The 15,567-nt window shown below is 41.8% G+C and overlaps 1 protein-coding gene across 1 annotated transcript in view; it reads right to left on the bottom strand.

The window, feature by feature from the left end:
- Positions 1-10,012: 10,012 nt before the first annotated feature.
- Positions 10,013-15,567, bottom strand: part of duox (dual oxidase) — a 15,088-nt gene continuing 9,533 nt past the window's right edge. The window contains exons 20-34 of the mRNA XM_037768113.1: positions 14,826-14,919; positions 14,565-14,740; positions 14,410-14,479; positions 14,191-14,232; positions 13,148-13,326; positions 12,814-13,044; positions 12,600-12,699; positions 12,467-12,516; positions 12,250-12,377; positions 11,987-12,140; positions 11,609-11,841; positions 11,366-11,524; positions 11,090-11,245; positions 10,676-10,804; positions 10,013-10,581 (exon numbers count right to left, since the gene is read on the bottom strand). Coding sequence (XP_037624041.1) covers positions 10,459-10,581; positions 10,676-10,804; positions 11,090-11,245; positions 11,366-11,524; positions 11,609-11,841; positions 11,987-12,140; positions 12,250-12,377; positions 12,467-12,516; positions 12,600-12,699; positions 12,814-13,044; positions 13,148-13,326; positions 14,191-14,232; positions 14,410-14,479; positions 14,565-14,740; positions 14,826-14,919 — 2,024 coding nt within the window. The 3' untranslated portion in view covers positions 10,013-10,458. The remainder of the gene's footprint in view (positions 10,582-10,675; positions 10,805-11,089; positions 11,246-11,365; positions 11,525-11,608; positions 11,842-11,986; positions 12,141-12,249; positions 12,378-12,466; positions 12,517-12,599; positions 12,700-12,813; positions 13,045-13,147; positions 13,327-14,190; positions 14,233-14,409; positions 14,480-14,564; positions 14,741-14,825; positions 14,920-15,567) is intronic.

Below are 15,567 nucleotides of genomic sequence, written 5' to 3'. Positions count from 1 at the left end.
CTTTTTAGAATTAAATTCTATTATGTTTCCCCAGAGTTATTTCTTTGCTATTAAAGAATGATTAAAGAATATTATTCTGTATTATTTCACATTATTCATAGTCTGAATGTTAAATAATTTGTAATAGTGAGTGGAAGTTTGCATCATTAATAATCCACATTGCATCAGGCACATTTCCTTTATTAGTATTGCTGAGTCACAGAAGTTCAACTTCATCTTTAACCTATTCTTGTATTGCTGAGTCACAGAAGTTGGACTTTATCTTTAACACATTCTTGTGGTTGCCTAAAATTCGTTGTTCTCTCATTTGTGGTTGTCTCCTTCCTATAAGTGTGTTACTATTAGCCCATATACAAATAAAAAAGATAGTGTTCCTCTTCTGTGTTAATTTTAATCAAAGATCCTTATCTCATTGCCCAAGCATTCCTAGATATTGCAAAGTAGATTAGCAAGATAGTATGTTCCATATAGCTGCAGGATTACACAACAGCTGTTTGATATACATTGGGAAAGATATCAGGCGTGGGTGTGCGTGTCTGTCTGGTTCAGTGTGTCAAAGATCAGCAGAGACGATGCAACAAAAGTCTGAAAGCTGAAATTTGATTAGTTATTTGCTAAGAGCCTGTATAATTCAACTGAGAATAAATGCTTATCTTTTATGACAGTAATTATGAAAAACCTGAACCTGAACCTATGAAAAATCGTTATTGATTCAAGACCAATGTGTTCCTTGTTTCAGTTTTACATCATATTCTCTACCTCTCCCTCTGCTCAGTGCACTAGCTGTGTCAAGGTGACCAAGGATGACGCTGTTTCAGCAAATAGAAAGAGAATAAAGGTCTCAAACCACTGCAGGACTTGAAATTAGAATTTCCATTTTCTAAATAATTGACTCCATGTTTAAAGCATCCCGTGCTATGGATGGTCAGCCCGTTCCCATTCCCAGGGCATCAAATACCAACATTTGTCACAGCCGTCGGCATTAGATACCGAAGCTTAAGGCACCCTTTAGTGTTGGTATTTTGGACTGAAAACGCTCATTTACATGTATAATATTTTATTGTTCAACACAGGCCATTTCGGTAGAATATGACAATAGAATAGAAATGATTTTGTTTCACTTTTGTACAGCACTTTTAGGTGGACGTTTGACTGGCATCCAGTGGTCGCTTTCAGTCCAAAATGGCGGAAGAGTGACTTTACAACTGAGCGCTGATGTTGTAATGGAACGAACAATTGATTTTCACTTCTTGGCAATATACCTTCTTTGTGAAAGTGCAAAGCAGTGCTATGTGGGTATTATATCACGGCTATAAACCGATCAGATTGCTTGATTTGAGCTACCTGTTTTATAATGGTAGCTGATTTATCCCCACGGCCTTTAGATTAAGTAAAGTTTGTGACGGTGGTTAATCTGCATAAAAAGGCAAAAAATGCAGGTTTTACAATTTACATATCTGTTACACGTTTTATGTAGCTGCTCCCTGCCATGTAGGCCTAGTACAGTTAAGATCAGTTTTATTTTATTTTGTATTTATTTATTTCTTGGCCCGCCACCACCACCCCTCTTCGGAGGATTAAAGTTACCTTGTTTTAATTTTTTTTCAAATTAATAGTCAATGAAGGAAATGAAAAGTGATAAAACTAATAATAATCATAATCTTAGTTAAAACATATTACTTTAAAAAAACAAACAAAACAAAAACTGAGGGGTGAATAAACTGGCCACCTTGACGACATATAAAAAAATAAACAGACAACAACAACAACGACAAAAAAAGTTCAAGAGTGGACATGGACACATGTACAGTATGTAACAGACAAATATCAACAACAAAAACAACAAGCTGACAGACATAGAACAGGGACAGAAAATATGGATCAGTTTTAAAACACTTCATGCACATCTGAGCTGCAACAATTCACAGCAGACACGTTCTCATTGTTGTTTTTCTCAATCTTGGCCTTTGCCCCTTCAGCATGTACAGTCACAGGCATACAGTGTGAATGCTATAATCCCTTTGATGTCTATCTTTGATTTCCAAATTAAAGTTTCAACAAGAAATTTCCTTCTGTGATAAAATAAAGAAAAGGCTTATCAGTTATCAGTAATAAGTTCTAATATGAACAATCATGAGGTCATATCAGAAGGAGGTCAGGCGTGATACTTATGTTTGAATAAGGCTGCCCTGTTTGTTCTCCAATTATGCAGCTGACTCTTGATATCTTTCTGCTCTTATCAGTTTTCTCACTGCTGGCACACATGGACATCTACTGTAGTTTCAATTTGGTTTTATTTCTTGGAAGTTGAGTCACACAGTAAAAACTTACTGATCTTGCACAATGTCAGAACATTTGTATGGCAGCTGTACAAGTGTTGGCAATAATTGGTAATGCACGAGCCACGTCACACTATATAAGTGTCTGCTTCTCTAACATGTCTTAACCCTTTTCTTTTTTTTAATGGAATTTTTGGACCAAATTACCTTATGTATTTACTGCAACAACTTCTTTTTCAGAGAACTAAAAGGGATTTTAGATTAGATTAGATTGGATGACAGCAAATGAGAGTATAATGATATTGCATGAACGAATTGCATACAGATAAGAACATAAAAAAGATCAAACTGAAGATAATACAATAATTACCACATGTAAGATTAAGATTTAGTGGTTTGTTCTGCACAATAATTCTGATTGCTTTATAGATTTTACATTTGTTAAATGTCTGCAGGCCATTTACAGTAAGTATGCAGGTAGTAAAAGAAAGTACTACTGTATTAAAGGGACGGTTTGTAACTTCTTACACGTATGAATCAATCTGGGTCGGTGTCCCATGCGTGCTCGCGTGTGGCTACGCTGTTCAGACTCAGACTCCAACACAAACTAAACGGAAGCACCAAAGTTATATCTATGAAGCCCGTATTGCAAAACAGTGTTCACTGCGGTCGGGAGGCTGAAGCAGGAAAAGCCAACACTAGGATCAGCAGTGATTCATGGAGAGACCTTCGTCTGATCAGCTAACATTACTGCCAAGCAGGTGAAATATAGAGTGATATTGTGGTTTTAGCTGATGTGTGTCGCCTCACTGTTTTGACCGATGCTCGCTCACATTCAGGTAGCGCTTGCACACAGGCGAGCGCGAGCAACAGGACGCTGACTTTCGTTGACTTAACGGCCACAGGTGTCGCTGTTACAACCAATTTCTGAATCTTACAAACAGTCCCTTTAATGTCACATGTTTTTCAAGAAAGATTATTATCATAACATAATACAAACTTTTTTCATCGTCCATCGTGAGTCTGACAATGTTATAGGAGTGTAATGCTGCTACTCTTTTAGTTGCTGAATTGCATTGATGTGGTTATACAGTGTGTTCACATGATTTGTAAAGTAAATAATGGGAAAGTACATCATCCAACTAATCTGGGTTGTGAAGGAATTCCCCTCATAGAATCGTCACCTTCATGCGTGTTGGTTTATCTTCTAAGCAGCTGCAAGCTCAGAGTATATCACAAACAAATGCAAAGTAAGTTTAAAGTATAATCAGTATCAATTTATTCCGCAGATATATTCATCAAAGTTGCACAGAGTTATTACAGAAGTTCTGGATTCATCAGTGTGTCCCCGACACCACGCACGGCTGTCAGTTCGCAGAGAATGAACCCCGATCTCTGCTATACATTTAACTTTATACACAGCAGGCTCACCCTGGGGGAGGGGTCAGGCTTTTAGCAGAACCAATACTTTTCCATCCTATGTCTGACTCCATCTTTTACAACCTTGGGTCTGCACGAACATCCTGTCCCTTCCCCCTTCCGGTTTTACCCCCAATGCCCTTTTGACCTTGCAACTGCTCTTTGTACAGGCCCACTCAACATTCCATCACGAGATAATCCAGGTGATCATTCTTGCCCCGTCTTACATTAGTCAATTATCTGTAGACAGTCTAAGCCTAGTATTTAACACCAAACTCGCTAAACTCACAACATAATTAAGTTTGTTACACAACAACAGTTTTATCATGATATATTTCCAACAATTCCTCTTTTGAACTTGTCCAAGTTCACTTCTGTCCTAGAAATATATTCTCATGAGGCATTCATCAGTATTATACTATATACAGTGTTACAGTTTTTTTACACAGAGTTATCATCTACCACCTCGTCCTCTGAGTCATGATCATGGAACTCTATGTTGAGTAACCCCTGTACTTCTGTTGGTGAACACATATTCATTTGATAGACAGGTGGTTGATCAGGACGCCTTTTCTCTATGGCAGTTACTATAACCTTTTCCGTCAAATGGCGGATACAAGGAATGCAACAACAACCGCATAAAACCAGACATGCCATTAAAGCATATAAATCTTCTATTGAGTCACCTTTTCTTTACTTGTAAGCCGTGTTTTAACTGTAAAACCGGCAGGACCTTGAAACCTTCTTTCCCAGATTTGTGTCTCATACAGCTCTTTTTAAGCATACAGATATAGAATGTATAACATAAGATGAATCATTACCAACGTTATTACCAAAATAGAAAAAGAAAATACAGTCGACTTGCCCGTCTGGCGACATCGAGATTTAAAATCGGAAAAGAGAGTTTTATAGTCACGCTTTTACTGTTCACGTGTCTTCTTCTGTGTTCTTCTCTGGTGTCCCTGCAGAGATGCTTGCATCTACCCCTGGTGCTGATCCTTTGTCCGGTTCATCTGGTGGTGTAGTTGGCTCGTCCACTCCTCCGCTGATCAGATCTGCCTTTGGCGGTGGATTTTTTGTTGAGCTGCACTGGGTTAAGTGCCACCATACGCCACCTTTCCCTTTGAGTTGGACTGCTGTTGTTGTTCGTGCGGTCACTTGGTGTGGACCCGTCCACCGTGGCTCCGACCACTTCCTCTTTAACACCTTCAACCAAAGGTGTTCCGGTGGACCCGCTGGGGTGGTTTTCAACACGGGAGGATCAGGATGGGGGGCACCTGGACAAGAAAAAGCTGATACAATGGCATTAACCGACTGATAATACGGGCGGTAACCAACAGCAGGAAGTACACAAAAAGGATGCGAAGGACCGGGAAATGGTCTGCCACAGGTTAGTTCAAAGGGAGTCAAACCTGTAGAGGTGTTTACAGAGGATCTGATTAGTTTTGGAAAACCATGTTTTGGTATATAATCGTTAACCAGGCATTTTATGACTGATTTCGCGTCCTCTTTTCCAGTGGGATAGGCCTCAATCCACCTGGAAAAGGCATCCACAATTACCAAGAGAAACCTTTTCCCCCCAGCCCGGACACCCATGTCAGTGAAATCCATAATCACTTGTTCCCCCGGACCCTGTGGTTTCGGATATGTGCCCACTGGAGGCTTGTCCGTGGGTCTTATGTTACACGCCTGACAAACAGCACACTGTTGTACAAAATCCACCACAACTTTCCTCTTTTGAGGGAACCACCATGCATCTAATGCGAACATCATTATTGCTACTCCTGCGTGGCATAAACCATGAGTCTGTTTCAACATTGACGGGATCCATCCCTCGGGCATGACAGTTTTCCCATTCTTCTGCCATAAGCCAGTGAAACAATCAGAGGCACCTGCGTCTTCCCAGGATTTTTTTTCATGCTCGGGAGCGTCCTCCTGAGCTTTTTGTACATCATCTATAAAACTTCCTATGTTTTCAGCTAATAACATTATGCATTCAGCGACATACCCTGCAGCAGCCTTTGCTGCTTCATCGGCAGCGTTATTCCCAATGCTCTCTGGATCACTACCCTGTGAGTGTCCTTTTACCTTTACCACAGCCACCTTCTCCGGAAGGTGGACAGCAGCCAATAAATCTTTCATGAGTCCTTCATGAGCCATAGATTTATTTCCGCTTGTTTTGAATCCTGCCTGGACCCAGCCTGACATATCCCTGTGTATTGCGTTACATACATAAGCTGAATCTGTAAAAATATTGACAGTTTTACCCTCGGCCAATCTAAGAGCACATATCATGGCAGTTAGCTCAGCAGCTTGAGCTGATTGTTTGCCCTCAAGTGGGGCAGATGACATGGTTACAGGATTTGCACCGTCGTCAGTACAGGATACAACAGCATATCCAGCTTTAAGTCCCTCTGTAGGGTGCCTGAAACAGCAGCCGTCAGTGAAAAGGCTAAGATCAGGATTGGTTAGCGGTAAAGCGTCGAGTCCTGGTCTCAATTTCACAAAAGGTTCGGATTTTTCAGCACATAAATGTTTTTCTCCCCCCCCTTCACCCATATTATCTGCCATGTTACAGCCTTCGTGTACAAAGGAAACATGTGGTTTTGATAGTATCTGTAAGATCTTGGTTTGTCGCAATGGAGTGAGAGTGAAACACGCTGATGTAACGTAGGCTACAGTACTATGGGAAGTGAGAATTTGGAGTGGGTGGTGCATGACGATATGACCCACTTTCTCCACTATTTTAGCCAGTGCAGCTGCATATCTTACACAGGGACTAGCTCTCTGCTCTGGTGTGTCCAGTAAAATACTGCAGTTTACGTTTCTTTTCATCCTTCTCTTCCTTTCTTCTTCTTTTCCCCTGCTCAGTTTCTTCTTCATCTACCCGCCTACCCTTAGGGTCAGAGGGTTTGCTTGGGGAGTCGACCATCAGTGGTGATATGGGAGATGTTAAGTTCTGTTCTGAGATTGTCTCCCCCATTAGATCCACAACCCCAGGCTGATTTCCCACTCTGGTTAACCCTAGCAGGCCCATTTCTAGGAGCCGGGTCCTTCTTTCTAAATCTTCTCTGTTCCTTTTTCCCTCAGGATCTTCTAGCCATAGTCTGCCCCCCTTTACTTGAAACTGAGGCATTTGGACAGTCACGAGAGGTTTAGGAGGGTCGGGCACATCAGCCGCTGGGGGAGGGGGTGGGGGAGGGAAGTCTTTGTCATCATATGGGGGAGGTGTAGTTGGTGTTTCTCTCATTATCATTTGATGTTGTGGCATGGGGGGAGGATCGGGGAATGGGCCATGATAATCACCTAGTTTAGGGTACAGAGTACTCTCTGTCTTAGGCTGTTGTTTTTCCTTTTTTTGAAGGCCATTGATGGCCTAATTCAGTCACTGAGGCTAGATACACACAATTAGCTTGGGCCAATAAGCTGGCTTGTTGTTCCACGTGTTTTTTTTCTTTTACTCGTGTGAACATGTTGCTGTTTTTCAATTGTTTTCTACTTTCAGCCAAATCGTCTTGCTGCTTTAATATGGTCTTTCGAACTGCCAGGGTAACAGCTGCCTTAGAGTCCTCTTTGGGAAACTCCTCTTTTTCTATCATTCCTTTGAACCAGTCATCCAAATCCCTAGTTCGTTCTGCCCTTTTCCTTGGGTCAAAGGTGCATATCACATTTGTCCTTACTTTCGCCCACTGTTGGCCAAAGGTTAACCCATTTTTGTTAGAACCGCCTTTCTCCTCCCAATCTTTGTCAAATTCTCCGTCCATTCTGTCCAGTACTATTTCACACAGGTTTATTCAGTTTATGACAGTAACTAGATTCAGAGTAAATGGGTCGTTATGCCCCCACCACAGATCCCACCAACACAAGCTTCTACTAACGGTCTCCCGTCAGCGGTGCTGGCCCGGTATCTGAGGCAGTTTTAATTTTCCTCTGAATACTAGTTATTAATGTACACTCATACAGGCGCTCCAAGCGCTATTTTTACTAAACTCTAACATCCCAGACGTTACTAAACTAGCGCTCCAAGCGCACTACTCTAGCGCTCCAAGCGCAGCGTTCCAAACGCTTTCCTAACGTCCCAGACGTTACTAAAAGGGCAACTTTCCTCCTTTTAGTTTTCAAACAGTAGTGATATCAGAGTAATTGGGTCGTTATGCCCCCACCACAGATCCCACCAACACAAGCTTCTACTAACGGTCTCCCGTCAGCGGTGCTGGCCCGGTATCTGAGGTTTTAAATTTCCTCTGATGTACACTATCAATACAGTTTATTAGTGTTCCAAATACCACAGTACGGATCCCAGATCCTTTTTAACTAAGATCCCAGATCATTAGCGGATCCCAGATCCTTTAGGATCCCAGATCCTTTCAACTATGCAACTTGATGTTTTTAAATAAACAGAGATGTGTCTTACTCAGCAAGAGAGATTAAATTTAGAGCCTATGCCAATATGCAGATTTGATTTAACAGGTTCTGCTTACCTTTTGCCTTGTAGTCAGGGATCCCTTATTCTCTCTCTCACTGAGTCGTCCAGTCTCTGGCTCGCGTCACTCTTTCTGAAGATCACGTCGGGGTCACCAAATTGAAGGAATTCCCCTCATAGAATCGTCACCTTCATGCGTGTTGGTTTATCTTCTAAGCAGCTGCAAGCTCAGAGTATATCACAAACAAATGCAAAGTAAGTTTAAAGTATAATCAGTATCAATTTATTCCGCAGATATATTCATCAAAGTTGCACAGAGTTATTACAGAAGTTCTGGATTCATCAGTGTGTCCCCGACACCACGCACGGCTGTCAGTTCGCAGAGAATGAACCCCGATCTCTGCTATACATTTAACTTTATACACAGCAGGCTCACCCTGGGGGAGGGGTCAGGCTTTTAGCAGAACCAATACTTTTCCATCCTATGTCTGACTCCATCTTTTACAACCTTGGGTCTGCACGAACATCCTGTCCCTTCCCCCTTCCGGTTTTACCCCCAATGCCCTTTTGACCTTGCAACTGCTCTTTGTACAGGCCCACTCAACATTCCATCACGAGATAATCCAGGTGATCATTCTTGCCCCGTCTTACATTAGTCAATTATCTGTAGACAGTCTAAGCCTAGTATTTAACACCAAACTCGCTAAACTCACAACATAATTAAGTTTGTTACACAACAACAGTTTTATCATGATATATTTCCAACAGTTGTGACGAGGTCACCAGTTCGATCCCCAAACTGGCAAAACAAAATTAAAATAGTAATGCTTCTCCCTCCCTCATTACTGAGGTGCTCTTGATCAAGGCCCATAAACTGCCCCTGTGCAGCTGTTTAGTGGTCACCATGTCAGACTGTGGTGGAACTGGGCAGCTGCCAGGTGTAAATGTGTGTAACTGTGTGACTGGAGCAGGGCGTTCCTGAGAAAGATCCCATTGCTTACAGTGAAACTACCCTGAGCAAATAAAGAAAAGAAAAAAACTGCATCGTTTACATCAGTTTGCAGGCTGATTCTTGTAATTGTAACTGGAATGATTATAATTAGTCATAACTTTCTGTATTTTTTTCTTCTTTTTTGGTTCAAAGACACTTCACCAATACACTGGATGTTTTTGCCTGATAATACACACTTGAACACAAGTCCTTAGGCTGAGGTGCATTCTCCTTCCTTGTGCCACTCATGCAATTCAAACAAAATATACAAATACAAAAAGTACTTCTGCGGTCCAGTGAGCTTGCTGCTTTTATCCTTCTCTGGAAATTTCACCAGGCCACCATGATATTGACTCAGTCAATCAAATCTCTGCATACACCTTTCATACGTTATCTCGAGTGTATTTGATCAGCAAACAATCATGTGCAGCTCATTGTTTTGGGAGTCAGCAGTAGCAGCACGCAATGTAATGTAAAAATATCAAATACAAAAGTGCCGTTTGTTAGAGAATGATGGCCAAGAGCTTTAACTGATAAATAATAATACTTCATATATTCATGTGGCACCAAGGAAAAATGTGTCCCCCTGTGGGAAATCAACATTTTTTCTTTATTTTGACTTCTTCTCGGTGGAGGAGCTGTCTGGCTCATCACTCAACCAACAAATCAAATTTAGGAGTTTGCGTTAATTCAAGTGTAATTTTAGTCCAAAAGCAAGAAGCACCAGAAGGAGCCAACAGCAGAATTTAGAGAACTTCCGCTGCACAAAACCCCACAGGTCCTTACATAATCTAACGTCCTACAACAAGGACAGAACATTTAAAGCTGCATGTGACACTCGCAATGTTTCTGGGTCCTTAAGACACGACAGTTTTACAAATCTGTTGTAAAATGTTATTTTATTTGTTCAGGATATTTCAAACAAAAGCACAAGAAATCAGTGACATAAAATCAATTACACATTATGAATTCAAAAACATGACATGACAGCTAACTCCAGTTACATCTCTGAGTCAAACAGCAAATAAAAACTCACATGATGCATGATGATTTAAAATGATTTGTAAATAAAATCCTGTATTTTTATACTATATGAAATAAAATTTCTCATCTCTGACTGATTGAAATTAATGTAACAATGATATTCATGATTAGAGAATAAAGATGTAAAGAAGAAGACACATTTAATCAGTAGGCAACAAGTATCTTTCACTTCAAGACATAAAATCAAACTTCCTACATTGGCTCTGTGATTGTGTCATTAACTGCTGCAGTAACACGTATTCTCCAGCGTAGAGTGGCTCATCTTTCCTTCTGTAACCACGTCGTCCCGTCCTGAGGACACGTCAGAAGTTCTCATAGTGATGGATAAAATGGGCCTGATCCCTCTTGTTCATCTGCTGGCAAGCTTTCTCCACGTTCTTGGTCAGTCCAGGTGGTCCGCAGCTGAATACACCCATTTTACCCACCTACAGGAAATAATACAAATTGAAAAGTAGGTTGGTGTATTTAGGCGATGTTTCATACAAACAGGAGGTAGATGAAGATGGATGAAGGACTGACCTCTGGGTGAACTTCCTGCAGTGAGCTGAAAAAGGACACCAAGGGAGGCCGTCCGAAGTGGGTGACGGACCGCAGGCCGGTGAAAAGACTGCGGTTCCACACCTTCTGAAAGTGGCGCTCACACACATACTGTCCATTGCACAGACAAAGAGGGAGGGATCATTAGTGGACTACATTATTATTTAATATTAAAGGAACAGTTTGGGGAAAGATGCTATTAGCTTTCTTCCTGAGAATTAAATGAGAAGATCAGTGACACTCTGTATGATGAGGGTGGTATCAATCTTCTCATCTAACTCCCAGCAAGAAAGCAGAGGCGCATACTTCCCAAAATGTTAAACTATTCCTGTAATATAAAAGGCACATATTTAGAAATCTATTTCTACTCTTGGAAATGGCAGCTGCAGATCTCACCAGCATGGTGGTGCGGAGGTCGAACTTTTCGGCCACCTGAGTGATGTAAGTGTGGACTGAGACCAGCTCCTGGGTGTCCATCTCCTCCACCTCCCTGATGATGTCTGACACCCACTCAAACTGACGCTGTGTTCGTGTCACCCAGATGAAGTACACCTTCAAATAACCAGTGAATGTTAGAGATGGGAAATAGAGAAAGAGTGAGCTTCTTGTACAATTAATAATGTTTCAGGGAAGGATTCAAGACAGAATGTGCTGTAGGTTTTTAAGTAGCACCTTTTTGCACTGAATCTTGGAGTTGATGGAGGACTTGAACACCAGGTCTTTTAGGATGGAGGTGAACGGGGTGACTCCAATTCCTCCTCCCACCAGAACAGACACCTCAAAGTCAATCCACTCCTGATGGCCTTCACCAAACGGGCCGTCCAAGTACAGCTTAGGATGAAATAAAATATGAATATCGGTGTCATGAAAAGACAAAGAAACTATTTACACACACAAAATAACGCTTTAACCTGCCTTTGGATAGGCTCCGAGCTCCAGCAGGCTCTCTTCGGTGTAGAGGTGTCGGAGCTGGCTGGTCCAGGGCCCCACGGCTCGGATGTGCAGGCTCAGGGTCTCTTCGTGCGGGGCTGACGTCAGTGTGAATGGGTGGTACTCATCTGTGCCCAACATTAGGCATGCGATACGAACCCACTGGCCTGAACGGTACACGAAGCCCTGTGGTCGCTTGAACTCCAGAAGTGTCACACCTGCAGGTAGGACAGCCGAGGGAAGTGTGAACTTGAATGCACCGTGCACACAAACATTACGTGAAGCGCTATTTAGTTTAGAAGACTAAAATCAAGGAGAGGCAGAGAATAACGAGACATTTTAAAGATTTTACAGAAGTGTCACCTGAAGGCAGCAGCTCAGCTCTGACCACCGGGATCTCCTGCTTCTTCCTGCTCAAGCTGATCAGTTTATCCAGCAGGAAGAGCAGCGCAGGTGGAATCAAGTAGATGTAGAAACGGGGCTCTTGGAGCAGGGCGAAACTGCCATGAACAACTGTCTGTTGACAAAGCCAGCAGCACACAATTTGTTAAAAACTGCCCCTCATCTTGAAAGCCACCTGACTGCAGAGTGCATTTGGGGTATTTTAAAGTCAGAAAAGTACTTACTAGAATGTACACGACAACGTAGAGGTAATGTGTGATCCAGAATCCACGAAAACTGATGCGACGGAAATAGTGCGAGGCAAAAACGTACATAAATGCAAAAGTAAAAAGGAGCAAGACACCAGTCATTCCTAGGAAAAGGAGCAAAAAACAGAGTTATTCATAATATAACAAGCAGTCCATGAACCACTGAAGGTCTAAAGTCAGTTTCTTATGATACCTGGAACCGTTTCGAAGAACCACCAATACCACTTCAGAGGAAGTTCAGACCTAAAATGAAAACACTCTGTAAATCTACTCTCCACAAAGTGTACAAATGTCCTCTAAAATCAGGCAGATATTTCAAACGTTACCCGTTGTTGGGTAAGACTTTGGGGAACAGACAAGACAGGATGTTGAGGTCGCTGATGGAGAAGATGTAGATGTTGACCACATGGCCCAAACTATGAACAACTACAGTCAGAACAGAAACAGGAGTGAGCTCAAACAAGTAAAATGTAAACAGGTGACGACATCAGAACTTAACTCTCCATCATTCCATCACTCCCTGCTTTCATCTACTCCAACCTGAAAGGAGGATGGCAGTCATGGCCATGAAGCGATGGAAATCGATGGCGGCGTCGAAGGGGATGTATCGGTTGAGGAATGTCTCTCGGCACAGCGTGATGAGGTTGCGACACACAGTGAGGAGCATGTAGGGAAACAGGAAGGAGATGGCGGCGGCGGAGCCACGGGAGACGACGATGCCCACCACTGAAGTCTCGGGGATGCCTGTAGATTCGGACTGCAAACCGTAGTCTGAAAACAACGTATTTAATCAGTGCAGAAAAGTTCTCATGCTGACCAGAAAGACTATAATACATTAACATAGTGAGGAGGCTGAACAAGGAGAAGAACTCACAATAACATCTCTCAAGTGCCACGCCAGCTGCAATGCCATACACGACCATGAAGCAGACGATGTGACGGCGATAATTCTCAATAAAGCGTTTGAAGTGCTGGATCTTCTGCTGGACTGGGTTCCTTATGTACTGCTCACGCTTGGGCTTCACATAGACATTTGGAGTTTTGACAGCTAACCTGAAAATATTCAAATTCATTAGACTGTTATTCAGTGGTTGCTCTGTGACGCCCTTTACACCTGGAATTAAAATGCGTTTTTGGTGATCGGATTGCGATCGGATAGTGCTCGACCACATGTAGAAGCACCCAAAACACATTGTGATCCGATCAGCCTAACCACCTCCGGAGGTGGTCGGGGACGCATTGTGAACACATTGAACACAAGTGTAAATGCAATTGCTTTTTCAACCCACATACTGTATAACAACTACATAGGCGGAAATACGGCAGTCCCGACTACCATTTTTTGGGTTCCGGAGCTTCAGTAGTAATCAACAGCGCCTCTCCGGCAGTGCCCAGCTGCAAGTTCGTGCGTAGTGCAGCTTCCTCTCAATTTGATCTCAATGTGGATGCTGCAGACATATATTAGTACCCGGTGTAAATGTAATCAGGTTAAATCATATCTAGATACAATCTGGATACTTGACACATTTTAAGGCCAGGTGTAAAGGGGGGCTTTGTTCTCATTTAGCTGTGGAGCTTTTGACCATATCCAGGTCGCCCAAATTACAGATGAAGTAGGGTGTGATAGTGAGCTTAAATTGTTACTGTAGTTCGAGGAACACTTGCATCATATGTGCAACCTCAGAAATTCCGAAAAATGTTGGTAAACCACAAGCTGCTATGGTTCCCCACACAACCACAGTTTCCTCAAAACATAAATACTAGAAAAAAGCCCATGCAAAAGGAACTTAAAGAGGTATTTTAAGCTGGGGGATAGTTTTCAGTAAATACTAGTGTGTTTACCGTTCGGTTTGGTTCATCTTATATTTATTCCTTCAAGAAATTTTCAGGAACAGAAAAATAAAACAAGGGACACACCTTTTCCGTCTGCGTATCTCCGGCCCATCTGTCTTGTTGCTGCTGCAAACAAAAAATGAACAAGATAGTAAGCTGGGACACAATGGTCACTGGGGAGAAATATAAATGAAATGAGTAAGTGACAAAGCTACAGTGGATCATTGTTTTCTATCCATAGTAACAAGCAACAGTTGTTACATTTGTAATCTGGATGAGTGATTGTGTGTCCTGTTCTCTGACCTGTTTCCTGGACAGATGAAGGACACTCTCTGGTCTCGACTCAGCCGCTTCTTCCCCTGTTTCTCCATCCCTGCACACACATTAATATTCTCAGACAAGGTCAGAGAAATGAGGATTAAAAAAAACAGATCTTCTTAGACAAAACTTTCTCCCACCTTTGACATTGAGTTGGGCAAACTGCAGCTCCTTCTCGTGGTCCCGCAGGAGGAAATGGAAGTCCTCCCATGTGATTCTCTCCTTGTCATCAAAGCCTGCGGACTGCATCATGGCCTTGATGCCGTCCTCTGCCTGACTCTTTGACAGTGCACCATTGGAGATTTCAATGAAAGACCTGCAGCACATCAAAAGAGCGAAGATGAACCAGCAGACAGAAAAAAAACGACTTGGTGCAGTCATGAACAAAAAATATATCAAACCTGAGCATCCTGGAAAATTCCTCTTTTGATAAGAAACCAGTTCCACCAATGTCGTTCATGGAGAACATCAGTTTGGATTTTTCCTCAGGAGACCCTGGATAAATACAAACATCATCAATGATATTATGTTATTAATCATTTCTAGAGCTGCAACAATTAATCGATTAGTTGTCAACTATTAAATTAATCGCCAACTATTTTGATTGGTTAATCAGTTTGGGTATTTTTTTAAGAAAAAAAATGTGGAAATTCTCTGGTTCCAGCTTCTTAAATGTGAATATTTTCTGGTTTCTTTACTCCTCTATGACAGTAAACTTTGAGTTGGGGACAAAACAAGACATTAGAGGACGTCATCTTGGGCTTTGGGAAATGTTGATAGACATTTTCATCATTTTCTGACATTTTATAGACCAAACAACTAAACGATTAATCAATGAAAATAAAAGTGTACCCCTATTAATTTGGGTAGAAAGTTTCACATGACGGTCTAAATGCTGTTTCAGAGGCTTTTCCACTCTATCATATATTCTGGAAACACTGAATTGTTATGATTTTTTAGTATAACAAAGATTGTTTGCACAAATTCTCAGCTTTTAGCGGCAAAAATAGTCATTGTAAATATATGTGGATCACTTTGGAATCAAAATCCTCCAACTGCGCATTTTTAGATTTACATGTTATGCAGTGTGTAGATGACAGCTAGATACACAAAACAGTTAGAGCATTTTGGTGTCGTGCATAT

This window comes from Sebastes umbrosus, chromosome 4 (assembly GCF_015220745.1).
Source record: "Sebastes umbrosus isolate fSebUmb1 chromosome 4, fSebUmb1.pri, whole genome shotgun sequence".
Taxonomy (NCBI): Eukaryota; Metazoa; Chordata; class Actinopteri; order Perciformes; family Sebastidae; genus Sebastes; species Sebastes umbrosus.
The sequence above is the reverse complement of the archived record's forward strand: the minus strand, read 5'-3'. Positions and strand labels throughout refer to the sequence as shown.